We start from the raw sequence: 19854 nt of genomic DNA, 5'->3' as shown, positions 1-19854 counted from the left end.
AACACACAATTGCACAGTAAAAATCAAAAGCGTAATGATACAGTAGGATCATTAAATTCAGAACGTACAGACACAACATGTATGTACTGTAGTACAAAATAAAACTTTTTGTCAGAAGCCGGACTTGAACCATCTGTACTGTAGAAAACAAAGTTTCCTGTCAGAAGTCGGACTCGAACCCGCATCCAACCTGAACGCAGCCGCCGGCAACGTCTGTTGAAGAAGAAAGCTGGCCTATTTGCGGATTCAACATTCTGCGACCAATAACATTCGCGGATTCAACATTCTGCGACCAATAACATTCGCGGATTCAACATTCTGCGACCAATAACATTCGCGGATTCAACATTCTGCGACCAATAACATTCGCGGATTCAACATTCTGCGACCAATAATATTCGCGGATTCAACATTCTGCAACCAATCGTTTTTCGAGCTTCAACATTTGCGAAGCGGAGGAGCCATGACTAGTTTTTTCCAAGGGGGTAAGCTTCGCTTCAGAACGCGAACCTCCAATGGCGCCATTTTGTTGCTACGAAGCGATCACCTCTTGTTAGCATTACACTGACCGCCATTTTTTTTTTACGTCACTTGACTGCGAATAACTTTACATCTGAAGCGTTTAAAGACTCTATTTGTCCATTGTTTATTTATAAAGAAACACGACAATGTATAAAAGGCTCCATTACCTTGTACCTCACGTTATGGCTCCGTAGCAGACGTTTTTTTAAAAATAAGCTAACGATTGTGTCATAACCAAGTGACTTACTGTCGCACAGTAGAGGAATTACCGTATAGTACAGGAGAAGCTCGCAGGCAGTTTCGACTTACATTAGCTGTTTAGGTTTAATTACTAATGTTAACTAGCATGTTAGTTAGCAATAATTAGCCTGTGCTTATGTTATCTCCTTACATATACCTACACTCTCCGTCTCTGGAAGATTGGAAATGATTGAGATTTCTCTTGTCACAGCTACCAAAAGACTTACAACTTTCAGACACGTTGCTCACGTCACATTTACGTTGTCTCTGTCAGTTGGAGGCTGCGCAGTAAAGCAAGTGATCACCGGAAAAGTGCTTCTAATAGCCTTCACTGGTCTCCGTCCAGAGCAACGGGGTCTATTGGTCCATTGTATATATGTCAATGTTTTTTTCTGAAAGGTGCGTTCGTAATGGCGCCAGATGCTGTCAAAGCTAGCAAGTCCTTCGCATCTAAAGTTACTCAAGCGACATGGTGAGTATAAACCGTAAATCTTACACATTTACTACAGTAATGCAGTATGTCTGTAACTGTAGAAGTAATTTACCTGTTGTGTTGTTAAATTGGCATATACATTGATTTAGCTAGCTAGCTAAGCTATCTAATATTAACGTTAACGTTACCTTACAAACACTCTCGTCAGTCCTGAGTTTGCGTTTCGAGAAGAAAATGTTTTGACTATGAGGCAGAATATTTCTACCCAATCCTTTGATAATTGATGAATAAATGAATATGTATCCCTCACAATCACTTTTCACAACTGTAATACCTGATGTCTAACTCACACACCTTTCAGTTTTCGTAAACGTCACATAATCACTTGTGTATTAATAGTAGCTGTTGGCTATGCACATGTTTACAGCTGGTGGTATGGCTTTTAAATGTTCCAGCACTGTTGCTTTTATGCATTTACATTTTGTCCAATGCATTTATGTCACCAAAGGCAATGTTTTCAAGCACAGATAAGAAAAGTAAATATTAAATATAGAGCTACAAATTAGTGTGTTAGAGTCTTTCCATGAAGACTTAAGATCACTAAAAGCAGAATTGGCGCATTAGCTGATATACAGTACTGTTGCAAATGTTTGAGGCAGGTATGAAAAAATGCTGTATACTACGAATGCTTTCAAAAATGGAAGTGTTAATAGCTTATGTTCATCAATTAACAAAATGCAGTGAATGAACAGAAGAGAAATCTAAATCCAATCAATATTTGGTGTGACCACTCTTTGCCTTCAAAACAGCATCAAATCTTCTGTTCATTCTCTGCATTTCGTGAATTGATGAAAATAAACTGTTATTATTCTTTAAAGCATTCTTAATTTACAGCATTTTTTCACACCTGCCTCAAACTTTTGCACAGTACTGTACATTTACTGTTGACTCAGTAATAATCATGAGCATAATAATGTGATAGGATGGTGAAAATCACAACATACAAGCACAACAGTTATATACTGTAGAAAAAAAATAAAAGATTGTTGTCAGAAGTGGGATTCGAACCCACGCCTCCAGAGGAGACTGCGACCTGAACGCAGCGCCTTAGACCGCTCGGCCATCCTGACATATAGTAGCCAGAGGATCACTCGGATAATTTTGTAAAAGCCACAGTTGTTATAGTATAGTTTATATAGTTTTTATAACGCTAAAACAACGATTCCCCTTCTGAAGCTGCTGTCAGATACAAAGTAATGTTCCATAATTCTTATCAGTTAACTAAAGATCATCACCTTAAGTTAGTTCATTTTACTTTTCAGAGCTGGTTTGTATTGAGAGCTGGTTTCCACCCTGATGAAAGGAGTTAACTAAGGCACTGCCCCACGTAGCATTGCAACAGGTAGCGTTGGTTATACAGCTAATGTACTATGACCTATTTGTACTGTACGTAGTCAGTATGCTAAAGCAAACAGGGCGTTAGCAGTGAGAGTAGCAATTAGCCTAAAGGTTAGCTAGGTGGCACCGGGTGGCACCAGCTTGTGAAGTAGTGGGACGTCAAATCATCTGAAAATAAAACGTAAGTAATTATGCGGAAGTATGGCTGTGTTCAATAATAGACGGGCAACCACTTAAGCTAATTGCTAAGTTAGGATCGATGGCTCGCATTAGCAACGTTAACAAAACTGCGTGGTTAACGTTAGCTAGGTTGTGTGAATATGACAGTTTCCGCTACTTAGCGTCGTAGTTTCTTGACACATTATTTAACGTTAAACTAACGTTGGTTAGATGCTATGCATTCTTCTAATCGTTCTGTAAAACTAGGTGGAGTCTGGTGAGGCCTACAGTGTATTTTTTTTAACATCAGGCCTGTGGCTTATTATGTTGAAATATGTACTGTCAAACTAATCCCCCTCTTAGACACTGGTCTAGCCAGTGACATGACTGCAAAAATGGTTTCATTCCTTTAGTCAGTGTTCACGGTTCACGGTCTCTTAATCCACTTTACCTTTCAAATTGCTGTAAAGGTAAATATTCACTATGAAGCTACAATTTAATATAATTAATAATTGTTAATATGCTATTAATCACACTACTGTCGGTTTACTTTGTAACTTTCAAGTGTATTTTATTTATTCTGTACTTATTTTTTCTTTGTGCTGCTGCAAAACCAAATTCCCCCTCTGTGGATCAATAAAGGCTTATCTTATCATAACAAAATGCCAAAGCCAGGTTAAATGATTAGCAGCCTTACCTGGCTACAGCTGTATCAACTTTCTGTTGCTTACAGATACCCAAGCAATTTTTTACACATGCACTTAACCCTTGTTTTTATATCCATGTGTGATTTTTAGCCATAGAAAAGCAACGTTTTGTACAAATCTTCATGACATGCTTTTACTGTTTTTTATTAAGTGCAACGCGTATTAAGTAAAGTTGTAAATGTGTGTATGCAAAAACTTGATATGACTGTCTTTGTCCCCTCTATTTAGTTTGACAGACATGGCCTCTACACCTCCACACAATTTCTCCTGGGTCGATCCAGACAAACTGGCTGGACTGGCGCTACCCAGGATGACATCTGAATACCAGTATCTGCTGGACAACGGTATCAAACACCTGGTTTGCCTGTGTGAGAGAAAACCACCTTACTATGACTCGTGCCCAGAGTTACAGCTGCACCACATCAAAATAGCGGACTTCACTCCTCCTTTACCAAGTCAGATTGATAGATTCCTCTCTATCGTGGAAGAGGCCAACTCCAAGGGGGAGGTAAGAGCTCAGATACTTGATAGGCTGTGCTTGATGGATGGTTATGCTTATAAAGTACTTTCAGGACTCTCCAGGGTTGAGTATAGCATTGTAAGCAGGCTCACAAGCCCCGAAACCTAAAACATTTGGCATCAAGTTTACGTGACTTTGATGAAACCTCTGGAACCGTTGAAAGGAAAAACTGTCTTTCACAACTTTGCTGCTCCTCCAAAGTGCATGAATCAAAAAGCAAAAGGGAAACAAGCTTTAAAAGCTTTTGTCAGTGTTTGAATTGTATACTGTGCTTTCAAATTCTTACATTCTCACAAAGCTATCTGCACCAATGTTTTTACTGAAACTTGGGCTGTTTGGAGTATCTGATTTTCTTTTTCTAGTAGTCCGACAGGGTCAACATTCCTGGTTTTGTTCAGCGGTTCTTGCAAAGACAGTAACAACTATGATCAGTAGTTGTTACTGTTATCCATTAGTCTGCTGATTACTTTATCAATTAAAATGACACATCATTTGTTCTATAACATGTCTGAAAAAAAGTTTAAAATATTGTCATTTCCTAAAATCCAAGGCAATGTCTTCAAATCGTTTGCTTTGTTTAATTTAAAAGTCTAAAAGCCAAAGATTCTGTATAACATCACACAAGACAAACAAAGCAACACATTCTCACAATTGAAAAGCCGGAATCAATTAATGTTTAGTATGGACTAGGGTTGGGTACCAAAATGCGGTGCCAATAGGGAACCGGTGCCGACGTAAACGGTAGTAACAAGACCGAATAAGAATGAAAGTTTCAGTGCCTCATTTGACCTGACTTTACAATACACCTGACAGCAGGTAACGTTAGCCTACCTTTAGCTAGCAGCTGGATTAAATACAGTTAAAATGCTGACAGCTAACGTTAAACAGTGTAAAGTGTGACTGTATTTCACTGTGGAGGACTTCTACAGCGGGCTGTAACAGTCTGCTCTGCAGCGCAGCAGCTGCCGTTGTCGGAATTCATAGATCTATGTTTATATCTATGGTCGGAATTAAACAACACAGACGGTGCGTTCACTTGCAGCTGCCATTGTCAGAATTAAACAACACAGATGGTGCATTCACTTAAAACAGGTAGCCTCGTGGTGCATTCACAGTAATTGTAAAATACCCTTTTCCCATCTGGGGTTCAACAGCAATTTACTGGTGAAATAAGTTATTGTTATTGTTATAGTTATTACATTATTATTAAATCTTTAATTTGAACATGGCCTTAGCAATAAACAAGTCACTGACTGTTGTTTACTACCCTTTTTTTTTTTTTTTTTTTTTTTATTGAAAAGTACCGGTTTAGGCACCGGCACCGTTTTTAAAATTATCGATTTAGCACCCGTATCGGAAAAAAACCAAACGATACCCAACCCTAGTATGGACTTAGTGATAAATTGACCAACTACATCAGTTCTACTTGCAAGAACAAAATGCAAATTCCTGTCCAGTGCAGGATGTGCGTGCTGCGTTACAGGCGATTGAACAAAATAAATCTTGTATTGTTCCTGTACAGGGCGTGGGAGTTCACTGCATGCACGGTCATGGGAGAACGGGGACCATGCTGGCCTGCTACCTGGTGAAGACGAAGAAGATATCGGGGGTCGACGCCATCAATGAGATCCGCAATCTGCGGAAAGGCTCGATTGAAACTCACGAACAAGAGAAAGCCGTGGTGCAGTTTTATCAGCGCACAAAGTAGCTTTTACACAAGTAACATATGTGCTTCTGTTAGGAAGCAGAATAGCACTGGTTTTTACAGAGAATAAGCATACAATAAGTGGAAGAAGTGCCTCAATTATATTGCTAAAAGAACACTTTATCATCTAGGAATACGGAAAGACAAGAATGAATGCTTAAACAGGTAATACATTAAAAAAAAACAATGTCCTGGAAAAGACAATACTACACCCAGGGTTGTCATTACCCACACGATGTCCCTGGGACATTCAACTAAGACAAACATTTCTAAAGTAAATACATCCTCACACTGTCTGTTTAAATGGTACTGTATCTGTACTGTCATTTTTCGTAGCACATGGTTTCCTTTGTTTATATAGACATGTTCCTCCTCTGAGGTTTCAGTTTACAAGGCTTTAATCTTCATTTATGCACTGGACGCCAGAGAAAAGAGACGCTGACGCTCCTTGAATGTGAGCTTTTCAGGAGCCGGTGCTCTCTTGGTTTTCTCCTCCTGGCTTCTGTGGGAAAAAAAATCACAGATATTAGCAGAATTACTTGAATTTTATTAATAGGGAATCATTTATGTGGACACAAACAGTAGCCTGTGCTTTTCTTAAAGTGCTTATATTATGCTTTTTGCCTTTTTCCCTTTCTTTTATTGTGTTATATATCTTTTTTGTGCACATTATAGGTTTACAAAGTGAAAAAGCCCAAAGTCCACCCCAAAGGGACTTACCATCTCCAACAGAAAACACTGTTCACAAACTGCTCCAAACAGCTCTGTTGTAGTCCAGCCTTTACTTCAGAGACAAACGTGGTCACCTTGTAACACGTTATAATGCTCACCTAGCTGCTAGCGTGGCACGCCCTCATACTCTGATTCTGACTGGCTAGTAGTCCTTACCTAGCTACTGCGCATGTGCGACTCCCAACAAAGATGGAATAGAAGTGAGATGCCTCACTCTGTAGTTAAAACAGAGAGCTCAACACACAGGGTGAAAAGAGGAGCAGCAGCAATGTGCAGTACAACAAAAATATGGTGTTTTTTGAAAATTAAATCACATAAACCTATTCAGGTTCAACCTCTAAATACAATTATGAACCTGAAAATGAGCATAATATGAGCACTTTAAAATATATTTATAGTGTGTATTTTACTCAGGGATCTCTTTCAAACACTTTCAGTTATTTGCAAGAATTGAATTGCTATATTGTCTATTTAAAAAATTGACTTGGTGTGATAGTACACAACCACATTAACATTTCAGTGTCATTAAGTCATGAGTAGAAATGCTGCATATAGAAATAAAAAAAAATATATATATATATAAAACAAAAAGAAATGCTGCATATATAGCTGCTTGTTAGATTTGATTGAATGTAATGTTTAACAGCCAAACAGTTTAAACTCACTCTTTTGATGCCATGTTGTTAATATCTTGACTCAGTCCGCTTGGTCTTTGATCTGCCAAAAAAACCATGGAAATGTTGCAATGTACAATAAGATGAGATGCCTAAAGAGCACAGACTCTTTAAAATAAATCCAACTGACAAGTACCTGTCTTTGCCTTGTCTTCCTTTTGGGAGAGATAAGTTCCTGCCTGCTTTTCTAACTCTTTCAATTCAGTGTTGACGTTCTCAGCAGAGCTCTTCTTGTTCTTAATATGGAAGCAAAATAATAATTAGATATAGGTTATTTTGGTTGTTTAAATTTCAGCTTTATTATTCAAATGTATCGATCGTAAACACAGGAATTTCCGTTGTGGAACAAACGGAACATTTACATTTACTGGTAAAAACACTTTAGTACGCTACAATCATGGAGTAATAATTTATAACCCATATGAAGTCATTATAAACATGTTGTATCATGTGTTATAGGTAGGGGTCATATGTCCCATAATCAACAGTATTTTGAATCTGTTGTATATCAATATGTGATCATGTACCTTGTTTTCTGTACTCATTTTTTAGCCCACTAAATCTACTTTAGTTAATGATTTTGTAACATCAGAATTTCTTAAGGGTGGATCTTCCCTTTAACCATCATGGCACCTGGGTTCACCTGTGTTCTCTTCTCCAGCTGCTGTATCGTCACCATCATGTCCAAATCTTCCTCCTCCTCATCCTCATCCTCCTCTCCTCTCTGCTGAAGCTCCTGCAGCCTCTTCTGAAACTGCCACTCCAGGCTGAGCCTTCGGAGCCGCTCGTTCTCCTCCGCCGAGCGCCTCGCTCTACCCTGGAGCTCGTGCACCTCCTGCTCCAGGAGCTCCACCGCACGGAGCCTCTGCTGCTTCTCCCGCTTCTCCCGGGCCTCCCTCCGCCACGGGTCAGACTGCTCCTGAGGGTCCTTTGGCCTGGTAGGACCCGTGCCCTGCTTCTTCTGAGTGGGAGGTTCTTGGAAGGAGACGTGTTTGGTTGGAGTGATGCTTAGTTGGGGTTTTGCAGCTTGATCCCTGTGTGTGTTGGATCTGTGCTGCTGAGGTAGCTTCCTGGTTGCAGTAATGGGACATGCATAAATATGATTAGCTCTCTTTTCATTTCCATTTACTTTAAGGGTTTGGCTCATCCTCGCCGCCAGCAAAGATGAACTCTGGAAGGTGGTGAGCGGAGGATTTGGATTTGTGTTCCCTGCTCTGGTTACAGGGATGTCGATGCGTATTGGCTGGTTGGAAGGCGTCGGTGTTGGATGTTGTGAAAAAGGAGTTCTCCAGATACCGGCGCCACTTGTACGGCCGCTCTGCTGCTGTTTTGTAGAAGAACAATTATCTGAGAGGATGTCATGAGTAGAAACACTTGAGCGAATTGGGAAAGATGAGTAGTGGCTCATGGTTTGCTTTGCCCGCTCCTCCTTCTGCTCCCACAAGTTCTGCCTTTTGTCCAGCAGGGGGCCTCCACTGTCCATACACAAGTTCTCCTGTGACAGAGCTTGGCGCTAGAAGGATAAATATAGAGATTTTTGTGGCATTTACCTTCTTGTATTTATCATTTTGTTATCAACCAGTGGTGGAATACGTGCTCACAATTATTACTTAAGTAGAAAAGCAGTACAACAATATAAAAGTGCTTAAAATCTTACGGAAGTAAAAGTATACAAGTATTTAACGTTGTATTTTCTAATCTGAAAAAGCAATTATATCTTTCTGATAAATGTTACGGAGTCAAAAGTCCTGAAATATAGTGCAGTAGAAGTATAAAGTATAAGTAGCATAAAATGAAAATATGCAAGTGAAGTACATGTCCCTCTAAATTGTACTTAAGTACACCACTTGAATGAATGTTTCTAAGTTACTTTCCACCACTGTGAACAATATGTTGACTTTTCCTTTGCGTAGTTAATATGATGGTATGATAAAACATGGTGGTACCAGAAGGACATTAAGACTCCGTAGCATTTAAGAAAGGCTTACCATGAAGGTCCTCTTACTGGAGCTCTGTCCATCTAAAGGCCTCAAAGACACTTTGAATGTTTGCTGTGGTCGACTGGATTCAAATGAGTTTTTGTCCTGGGATTTAGGGGTTGGAAGTGTCAAGTATTCCCTGTGAAATGTCTGAATACAGACATAAAAGATCATTTTGTGACATGAATGCATTTAAAAACAATGCATTGTTGTTTAGGTATATAGCTGACGCTCTTCTTTATAGTAACCTAACGTTTTACAAATGTTACGAGGAATTATTTGGAGAAATCAAAAACATAAAAAAATCTCACATCAGCACAAAGGTTGCTAGTGGACACAGCAGCGGCAGGTTCATCTCCATCCTCGGGGGTGGAATCTGCTGAAATAAGGAGAAAAATTAAAACAAAGGTGTTGTTCTTATGACTCACCCACAAGCTTTAAACATATTTCACATTAAGGTATTTTCATAGCCTAGCAGGGATATGTGATTAAAATACACCACCGGTCATGTTGGGGTTGGAGCGATAAAGTTGTCTGTTTCTTTGCATCATCTGGTCTTTCTTCCTTTTGCTGCCTCCATGGAGCTGTTCTGAGGGACCTGGATCCACAACCCTGTGCAGCATGAGTGCTTCACCGTTTGGCTTGGCGGGGCTTTTATGTCCTTGTGAAACGAGAAAGGCTCTTAATCAAGTCATGACGAGCAGAAAGTTTAAAAAAAAAACAACAACGATGGTTATTGTGTATTAACCTGTAGTCCTTTCTGAGGTTGCTTCGCTCAGCAGAGCTCCGAGGCCGTGGTAGCTCGCTCCAAACTTTGCAACCTTTAAGGTCACAACGGGGCCGGTTTGCATCATGATAGCTGCAGCCCTAAATCAATATGAGAATGATATTATATTTCAGACTGCATAGCCTTTCATACTTTCTATTAGATTATCTGGGGTCTTGATCTGAGCGTAAAATGCATACAGTAACAATTTGAATGAGTTTTGAAAGTAAAGATTACGCTGCTATGTTGGCTATTGCAAAACTGTTCCACTGTTTGTATTGGTTCAGCATTTGGATATCTAGATTATATTGTCCAACGCACACACGGTTGTATAGGATATGTCATCACTTTGATTTCATTTTCTGGAACACAAACGCAGGTATTTGGTCATAAACCAAAGTGTGGCACAAACTAAAAAATGTTGACCAGATGATGGCGCTAAATGAAAAAGTTAAGGGATCACCAAAGTTATAACAATTCATCCTGAGGAGAACTTGAATGTCTGTACCTAATTTCATGGCAATCCAAAAGTTGTAGAGACATTTCACTCATGACCACTTGAGAAAACGTCATGAAAGTTGTGTTAGGGTATAAAAAATATTTCAGTCTGGACCAAAGTGCTGAAATGCACTTTTGACAATGCCATTGGCCATTTCTAGAGTCACGCTGCTCGCACAAAAACCTTTTCCAGCCAGTTGTAGCTACCTTTCTTGGCTGAGATCGACCAGACTTTGACCATCCACGCTCAGCAGCTGATCCCCAGCTGTTAACCTGCCATTCTGCACAAAGTAGAGATTTTGTCAATTATGTCAGTCTTTCCTTGTATAATCCCATTAAAATAATTCTGTACATTGCACATTTTAACTTAAGCTCAATCAAAATTGTGTTGGATCTGACCATTTCAGCTGGTCCTCCCTTGACAATAGATTTGATATAAATCCCAAGGTTTCCTCGACCCGCTCCCTGTGGCAAAATAATAGCGAGGGCATTCATTAGTTTAGACCTTCAGCAGATTTTGTTGTTTGAATAATTTATATTTGTTTGGCAGGATTGAGTCAGTCACCTTGGCAGCCACAATGCTGACCCCCATCCCACTGTTTAGAGGTTTGTTCAGTGTAATAGTCACCATCTCTGGCTCTCTGTGTGCTGCCTATTAAAGAAAACATAAATAAAATGACATGACTGCTCCATAAGTGCTTTATTTTATGTTAAAAAATGAAATTATATTTCAAAACATCACATGTGGTTTTGCCTACCAAGTATGTGCTCTCTGCAGAGGAAGTTGGTTCACTGAAGTACACGGTCCAGTCACCTTTGGAGTTCGGCTGGGATGTTAAAGAGCAGAGACCTGGAAGAGAAAGAACTCATTTTAGGTGTGTTTATCTTAGAAGCAATACATTTCTGGTGTTCTACAGCATTGTCACATTTTGCAAATATGACAAACCCAAACCTTTCCGGCAAATTGGCTCCAAAAATTCCCTAAACCCTGGAGGGATTCCTCTCACAGTGTCACAGGAGTATCCTCCCTCCGGCAGCAGGAAGGGCAGGTGCAGGTCAAGGCTCTCCTCCAGCTGGATGTCCCGTCCTTCGCTCTGAATCAGGTTATCTGCTGAGGCCTTCGCAGCCGCCACTACGGCATCGATCAAATCCTGCAGAGAGGATGACACGTGGATCAGACAGCGGAAATATTTCAGGAAAAGGTCGTATTAGTGTATAGATTGGCATTTGTCATTCTGTGACAAGACATCCAATCTGCCTGCTGTGCCCTGAGCAAGACACTGAAGGCCTTCCTGCAGATGACCTCCCTGGAGAGGTAGAAAAGTACAACATTAAAAAGTAATGTACTAATATTGTCCTGGCGATTGAGCTGCAGTGGCGGTAGTTCTAGTTGAAGTAGATGCCTCAGTAGAAACTATTATAACAGTAGTATCACTGGTGGAAAGTAAGCAAGGACTTCTACTAAAGGACTGTACTAGTACAGTTTGAAGTACTTTTACTGTATTTGACTATTTTTATTTTATGCTACCTTATACTCCTACTTCACTACATTTCAGAGGTAAATACTGTACTTTACAATCATTTATTTTATTAACTTTGCAGATTTAGATTTGCCATACAAAACCCACAATGATTTCATAGAACATAATGCTTTGTTATCAATGAAACTACCCAACAGTGTAATGCAGTTAAAAGCTCCACCACCAAACAATATTAAAGTCCAGTTTACACAGAATTGCATCTGCAATTAACCAATAATATATAATAATACTGAAATTCTGCTACACATCAGTACTTTTGCTTTTGGTACTTTAAGTAGAATTTGTTGATAATTCTTACATAGTTTTGGACTTGTTATTGAGTTTTTCTACTTCTCTCACTATTCTTATTGTTCGTATTGTTGTGGCAGTAAGTAGTAGTAGTAGTAGTAGTAGTAACGTTAATAGTGTGAAGTGGAGGTTCTAGTAGAAACAGTAGTAACGTTAATACTTGTAGTAGTAGATGGCAGTTCTAATAGAAGCACTAGCATTACCTGTAGCAGCTGTTTATCTATATGACTCCGTCCACCAGTTTTTTTTCTTATATAATTTTTTTTTTTTATTATTTATGCATTGTTATGAGATATTACAGGACAGGAAAGTAGGGAGAATAGGAATGACACGCAACAAAGGGCCGCGGGACGGATTCGAACCCGCACCGCTGCCAAGGACTCAGCTACAGCCTACGTGCCTAGCTACTCTTTTCCTTAGCCGTTAGCTCGCTAAGCTAATGTTACACCACCTGCCGCAAATGTTAACCGGTATTTCAACAACCTGTGACCGCGACTCTTGCTTTACTCCAGTGAGCTAGCTAGCTAAGTAAGTGCTGCTTGCTGCTTTCTTTCTTTTTTTTTACCCGAGTTGATGTTTATGCTATGTTTAGTTGGTGTTTGTGTGTTTGGCTAAATATGATCTAGAACTAAACCGTTTCTGCTTTGGCTAAACTTACATTTACATTTACGTAAACTAACGCTATCGAGGCTATCAACGGCTGCTAGCTAACACTATCCCGCTCTCTTGTAATTGATAATTTACTTTCTGTTGGACATTGCTGGCTGCTTTATGGTTTCATGCTACTAGCTACTTATTTACGCAGTAGTATTTGTTTGTTATATGTTTTGGTATTACCTGTTAATCAATATCTTGTTGTGGCTGAGCCAATTTCTGTTTGTTTTTTGACACTAGCCAAAAGTGTTTAGCATGAACTAGCTACATGCAAGTCACAGAGCATCTTGTGTCAGACTATCATTCAAAGGTGTCTTTAACCATGCAAACATACCATTGTTTTGAAGTTATCACCCAGATCCTCAGAGATTCTTCCAACTAACTGTTAACTGCATAAAAATAGTTTCCAGTTTTGATTGTATTTCTTTTATTTTTAACCAGTTTCCCAAGCAAAGTGTTTCCTAACCCAAATGAAGATGGGAGCTAGAAATGAAATCTCCTTTTGTCAAACAAAATAAGTAGTCCCACTAACCTCATATTCCGCAAAATATTAGAGAAATATTTCACCCAAAGGCAATTGTTTTATGTGACAACTTTCTTTACTATTCTTCATATATTATTCATTATCATATTCATCATTTTTAATTATTAATATTATTCAATCTTTACTGCTGGGCTCCTGTTCTGTGGTTGAAGCTGCTGCTAGTACATTGTGAAGCCGATATCTATGCTCTGATTAGCAGTCATACTTTCATTTTGACTATTGAAAATCTCTTGCAAGGATTTGTCCCAAAAATCAGCATCATAGTTGTAGTTTCAAACAGGGCAAAACAACAGAGGCGTGAGGGGAGTGGATGGAAGAACAGACAATAAGTACTCACAGGGGGGATGTGAGGCTCATTGGTTGCATAGAGGTAGCCGGATAGCAACGTCTGCAGTTGCATTGAGTTCAGTTTAAAACAGGTATTCTGGATGGCCTTCACATCTTGCATCGAGTACTTCTTCATGGTCAGGAGCATGGTTGCCTAGAAACAGCCAGGCAATGTTATTTAAACAGCTTGTATCAACTGAAATATGTCCTCTGACACAAAGACTGAGATAAAAGCTGCAAAGCACATATATTAAATGTAAAAAAGATTTGATTCAGTCATTGAGTTTTTGAGGTAGAATCTTCAAGCCTGGTACAAGACACTGTGGTTCGATATTTCATGAAAGCCCAGTTTAAAGCTTTATTTTTATTTATTTTTAATGAATATTCATAAATGTAGTGCAGGGAGGGACTGACCTGGATAATGTGTCCGAGGTGGCAGTCAGCAGCCAGCTCCAGGCCCTGCCTCTCCGCCCAGGCTTCGATGGCCGTAAGCCTCTGGCGGAGAGCAGCTCCCCAGTAGTGGGAGCGCAGGCCTGGAGTGTTAGCCTCTGAGCTCATCAGCTGGTTGAAGAGCCAGGCGCTGATGAAATGGAAGAGTTGGGAGAAGAGCTGGATGGTTAGGGCAGGGTTGACCCGGCAGCGGCGTGAAAGGGACATGGTGTTCATCAAGGTGTTCAGCACCATCTCTGCAACACACGAGACAAACATGGGTAGTATTTCAACAGGGAGGCAACATCAGCTCCTTCAAGAGTCTTAAATGAGTATTTATAAACAAACAAACATTCACCTATACCAGCTGGCAGTGCACCATGTTGCTCAGGATCAATCAAGAAAGTTGGCAAGGACTTCCTTAACTCATTCTGTAGACACTGTAGGAGGCAACTTGGGGAAATAAAATGCACACATAAAACCAAAAAACTTTACACTGTACATTATGTATAACTTTCTGTCTGGATGCCTTAAGCCAATAAGCTGCATCTTGCTATTCATTGTATTTTTACATAAACGCATAACAAGAATCCAAGAAATGTGCCTTAAACATGTTTGGTATTTCGGAACTGCAAGTTCTGTTCTGTTGTTGCAGATCTTCCGCCATATATACAGTGCTGATATGTCTGCAGTAAGTATGAATTATTGGACAATATTTGGCAGATAATTCATTGTTTACAGACAATATTATAAGTAGGAAGAAAAATTGCATGTTGAAGTTCTTGTGTTCACGGTTGGGATTTGGGGGCTCAGGGTTATTGCAGTGGAAAAGAAGAACCTTTGGCTATTTTTAAAGCCGTTTGTTTTGGTGGCTAGAGACTTGTAGCTTCTCTACGAGGCCAAAGGCTTGAATCTGTCGATAGCTGGGTGAGCAGGGTCACATAGGATTTTAGCTGCACTTTGATTAGGGCTGCTCGATTATGGAAAAATATATAATCATGATTATTTCAGTCAATATGGAAATAACGATAATTTAACACGATTACTCATTGACTTCTGGAAAGATGTTGCAATTATTGAACTTCAAAAAACAGTGGAAAAAGTTAAATAAATCAACAGTAAAAAAAACACACACAACTGTGAAATTTGCCTTAATACTTTTCCTATTTAAACTTTATTTTTTCATTCAGAACACAAAAGAAAATAAGAGTTTACTTGCAAAACGCAATGTGCTAAATAACAGTTTTTCTCGATTATTCTGTTTTTGTGATCATTGGGAGCCAAAATCATAATCGCGATTAAAGTTCGCTTAATTGCACAGCCCTAACTTTGATGACATGTTTTTAGTACAGTGAATCTATTTGGATTCAAAAACTCTACGGTCACGTCTTGTCGTCTGTACCTGTAAGCTTTGTGCACCAGGTGGGACAGATCCAGCTGACTCTGATGTGTGAGCGAACAGAGGTCTTTGTCATGCTTGAGGAAGTTCAGCAGCTCAGAGGAGTTGGCCATCCAGAAGGCGAGTGCACCGGCGATGGCCTGCTGCCTCTGCCAGGCAAATATAGTAGCAGTGTCATGTAAACTCACAGAACACCTGGCAGATGTGACTTGTAGGTGCTAGCAGTCCATTTATGTCCATTTTGGCAAGATGTTTGCTGATAAATTCTATTTAATGTGTGTGTGTGTGTGTGTGTGTGTGTGTGTGTGTGTGTGTGTGTGTGTGTGTGTGTGTGTGTGTGTGTGTGTGTAGGGCTGGGCGATATATCGATATTATATCGATATCGTGATATGAGACTAGATATCGTCTTAGATTTTGGATATCGTAATATCGTGATATGACCATAAGTGTCTTTTCCTGGTTTTAAAGGCTGCATTACAGTAAAGTGATGTTGTAACTGTTCTATTATTTGCCTTTACCCACTTAGTCATTATATCCAAATTACTGATGATTATTTATCAAAAATCTAAGTGTGAAGATATTTTGTATAGATATATATAACCTGTTTATTATTTATTCATTTGATTTTGCAACTGTTCACTGAAATAGTCTGTTTCTATGAAACTACTTGTGACATGTTATATTTGGCTTTGACTTTGACTGAACTGCTCTCAGTTTGTGGAAAAGAAATATCGGGATATATATCGTATATCGATATTCAGCCAAAATATATCGGGATATGACTTTTGGTCCATATCGCCCAGCCCTATGTGTGTGTGTGTGTGTGTGTGTGTGTGTGTGTGTGTGTGTGTGTGTGTGTGTGTGTGTGTGTGTGTGTGTGTGTGTGTGTGTGTGTGTGTGTGTGTGTGTGTGTGTGTGTGTGTGTGTGTGTGTGTGTGCGCGTTTTCTTGTACTTGCCTGGATGACCTTCCCTGTCATGGACACCATTTTGTTTGCGATCAAAGTTACACCGAGTGTCTGGCCTGAGGATGAAGAGCCTCGCCTGTAATGGCGTTGCAGAGCAAAGCGTCCCGCAGCATAGAGGGTGTATGCAGGTGAGAGCTTGAAATGAACTGTGGAGCTGTTGGTGTAATTTATGACGGCAGATAGAAAGGCCTCCTCAGCTGAAATGTGAAAGACACCAGCAGGGGGCAGGAGGACATTATGAGAGGGAAGGCAGTGAGCTTACAACTGACAACTATCAAAGTATCACTGCAGATGAAAACCTTTTTTTGTTTCATACTCACAGTTATCACAGAATTGAATTCCAATTGGTAATCCAGGTTGATCTGAAACATCTGGATAGAGATTTTCTGTGTGCTTTACTGCTGTATTTTAGCAAAGAGAAGTCATTAGCCGTCCTGTTTACATTATTAATATAGTCCTTATTGATTGGAAGTTAAATTTGCCTCTATTGAATGAATGGAAAGTACATGGTCTTATTCATGAGACTGCACTGTTCAGTCTGACTTCTATTTTTCTACAATGTTCAGATTACTTACCCGGGGCAGCCGGCCTCTGTTGCTTTTCCTTTTCTGTGCAGCTCCTTTTTGTCTCATGGTTAGACACAGAAATGCTGTTGTTATTTAGTAGCTTTTCAGTTGACCTGGATATTTGTATAAAAGGGTATATGTCATTCTGACAGTTAGGCAAGCCTGAAGCCAGCAGTCTGGAAAATCTGATGTGTGATTGTGAACAATGAAACATTTTACCCATTCTCATCCTCTGAAACCTTGTCGGTTCCTTTAGTTTTGTTCTTCTCTTTCTTCTTTTCTTTCCTTGACAGTGTCCTCTTAAAGCTTTGGATCACGCCTCCTTTTTCCTTCTCGTGACAGTTTTCCTTTATTGTTCAACACACATGAAAAAAGAATATACTGTAGGTGTGAGATTGTGTGAAGAGAGAGTGAAGCTGCAGACTGAATTATTGGTTTGAGTGGTACCTCCAAACTCTCCCTGTCTTTCTTGAGCACAAAACGTCCTTCTCTGTTGTCTGTGTTCCAGTTTAATTGTACAACCAAAGGTCTCTCGGCCAGATCCAGTTTACGCTCTTATTGCACGTACCAAAACACAGAAAAATGGTCAGAGCATGTTCTTAAATCAACTGATACAACACCAAATTAGAGATGTTCTTTTTGGTATCAATTCATCTTCAGAATATCAGAATACCTCAATCAATTCTTTGTTTTGTCTAGTACAAACTACCATAGTAAATCAGGACATCTTCATATTTGAGAGGCTAAAACCAGCAATTGTTTTGCATGAAAAATCTAGTAATGGATTTTCAAAAGATGAATGGATTTTCAAAAGATGAATGGATTTTCAAAATTATTGCGAATTTATTTTCTGTTCTGTTGAAGATATTATTGTTTCAGCTCTAAACAAATAACAATAATAACATGTCCTCGTCTACAATATACAGTACGAGTCGAGTGATTACCTTTATTGGCGTGGATCTCATACAGGGAATATCTAGTAGTCAGCATTTTCATATCAGGCCTGAACTTCTCTGACAGAGTTTCGATAACCTCGTGAGTAGAAGAGTTGCTGCAAACACGCAGGCACTTTGTGGCCACATTTCCTCCAACACGGTCCTCAAAGTAGAAGCGCATCACCCCATGAAACTCCAAGTTCTGCCAGAAAACCGATTTAGTTTTTAATTGTGTCCAGTCCAGTGTTTTCTATTCCTTTCATTATGTATGGTGAAACCATATATTGTTGAATAGGCTTAGAGAATAGAAAGGCCAATCTCCCCTTTTTGTAAAATGTTGCTTTGGATTTTAGGAATTTAAAAAGCTTTCAAGATGTCCCTGAAAAACCTTCCCATTGCACATGTGCTATCAGACTCTTACATGATACCAGCTAATATGAATTAGAATCAATTAAACCTTGCCGGCTGATGTCTGGCCTTTTTCTACTTGGCTTGCCATCCTTGTATTAAATCAAATAAAATAAAATCTGAACTTAAAATCAGGAATGCAGTTGATACCACGAGAGAACATTTGTGTTATGAGCTTTGCAGTGGGGGCTTAAAGGGAAACATATTACAACAAGATGAGCTGGATATCAGATCAGAGTGGTAGGGAAGATGTACATTTCACCATTGCATTACATTACACTGATCAACACTGTTATCTCCAACCTTACTAGTGTGAGTTGTAGTATTTCTAAGTTATTACGGTAGTATTTCTATTAGTACTCTCAGTTGCATAATGACTTATTACTCCATACTGTCCACACTGCTGAGAGTTGATTTCCGTAGGGCTGCAACTTACCATTATTTTGTAATCGACTAATTGCTGCAGCTTTAGATGTCTGTATTTCTATGTCAGTGTTGTGGTGGAGCTAGATAGTGAACGTGGAGTTGCCCTGTAATTCTGTAGTGTACCAGGTAACATCGTTACTTTACTCTGGCTGCCTGCCAGATGCTGTCAATCAAACGCAGACACTGGCACCCTATTTTTGACTGAAAAAAGGGATGACTAAAAACAGAGTTCAGTTGGACTTCAAGTTACTCTTTAAAAGTACACAACCAGCATACAATGCGCTCAAAATGTGTACTTTAGCAAATGGAATGTTTGCTTTCTATAGCAACTATTAGTTTTAAATTAACCGTAGTGCTTTCTTATGTGTTGGAGCAAAGTGACATAGTAACTTTGTGATCTATTTTATATTTATATATATATATATATGTATGTGTGTGTGTGTGTATATATGTATGCATCTGACAGGCACTTTTTTAAAATATAAAATATATAAGGTATTCGATTAGAAGTTAAAGTATAAAATCTCACAAAATAGAAAAGTAACATCCCATTACTTTAAACCTACTGCATACTAAAGTACAGTACATAAATACAGTGGGTTAATGTGCTTGGTTGTGTGTGTGTGTGTGTGTGTGTGTGTGTGTGTGTGTGTGTGTGTGTGTGTGTGTGTGTGTGTGCGTGTGCGTGTGTGTGTGCGTGTGCATGTGTGTGTGCGTGTGCATGTGTGTGTTTTAAAAATACAACGTTACATCCAAAACTGTGGCACTGACAGTTGTACAGAGAATAAAGGTGAATACAAAAACGTAAACCGAGAATGTATAATGGTGTATGAACCCTGCCGGATGTCTGCAGGCAACTTACCTTATCAGGTTGGCTTATTTCAAACAAGTCCAGTCTGTTGTTGTTCCACTGTCTGATGACTTTGGCTAATTCCTCTCGTTCTTCCTCCTCCGGCATTTTTCACCAATTAACCTCAAAGTTTCTATCTGACTGGCTACTGTAGAGACAGAGAGGAATATCCTGTGACAGAAAAGTTT

At 39.4% G+C, this 19854-nt stretch overlaps 3 protein-coding genes and 1 non-coding gene across 13 annotated transcripts in view; 2 read left to right on the top strand and 2 right to left on the bottom strand.

The window, feature by feature from the left end:
• The first annotated feature begins 1102 nt into the window (after positions 1-1102).
• On the top strand, positions 1103-6353 carry dusp23b (dual specificity phosphatase 23b). Of its 4 annotated transcripts, XM_028565526.1 has the most exons (4): positions 1155-1234; positions 2518-2597; positions 3688-3967; positions 5502-6353. In XM_028565526.1, exons 3-4 carry the CDS (start codon positions 3698-3700, stop codon positions 5685-5687), a joined length of 456 nt encoding a protein of 151 aa, XP_028421327.1. In that variant the 5' UTR covers positions 1155-1234; positions 2518-2597; positions 3688-3697; the 3' UTR covers positions 5688-6353. The 4 variants fall into 4 exon arrangements, with proteins under 4 accessions (XP_028421324.1, XP_028421327.1, XP_028421325.1 ...); XM_028565523.1 differs by lacking the exon at positions 2518-2597 and having other exon boundaries at positions 1103-1234; XM_028565524.1 differs by lacking the exons at positions 1155-1234; positions 2518-2597 and adding an exon at positions 2604-2774.
• On the bottom strand, positions 2243-2325 carry trnal-cag (transfer RNA leucine (anticodon CAG)). The gene has a single exon. It is a non-coding gene; the product is annotated as a tRNA-Leu (tRNA).
• Positions 5606-19774, bottom strand: afdnb (afadin, adherens junction formation factor b). Its single transcript, XM_028566398.1, has 23 exons — positions 19679-19774; positions 17992-18184; positions 17495-17601; positions 17267-17394; positions 17057-17160; positions 16473-16678; positions 15519-15664; positions 14475-14569; positions 14102-14373; positions 13698-13841; positions 11286-11484; positions 11092-11183; positions 10899-10985; positions 10733-10798; positions 10541-10614; positions 9818-9936; positions 9572-9730; positions 9381-9445; positions 9079-9219; positions 7734-8603; positions 7227-7326; positions 7082-7133; positions 5606-6186 (listed from the first exon to the last, which is right to left on the bottom strand). Exons 1-23 carry the CDS (start codon positions 19772-19774, stop codon positions 6093-6095), a joined length of 3609 nt encoding a protein of 1202 aa, XP_028422199.1. The 3' UTR covers positions 5606-6092.
• Positions 12429-19854, top strand: part of LOC114546609 (putative deoxyribonuclease TATDN3) — a 47529-nt gene continuing 40103 nt past the window's right edge. For 6 of the 7 annotated variants that reach the window (XM_028565521.1, XM_028565520.1, XM_028565519.1 and 3 more), the window contains exon 1: positions 12429-12690. The gene's annotated coding sequence lies outside the window, so the exon portion shown is untranslated. The remainder of the gene's footprint in view (positions 12691-19854) is intronic. The other variant, XM_028565522.1, reaches the window with a different exon arrangement.

This window comes from Perca flavescens, chromosome 20 (assembly GCF_004354835.1).
Source record: "Perca flavescens isolate YP-PL-M2 chromosome 20, PFLA_1.0, whole genome shotgun sequence".
NCBI lineage: Eukaryota > Metazoa > Chordata > Actinopteri > Perciformes > Percidae > Perca > Perca flavescens.
Note: the sequence above shows the minus strand (reverse complement) of the source record. Positions and strands in the feature narration are given on the sequence as shown.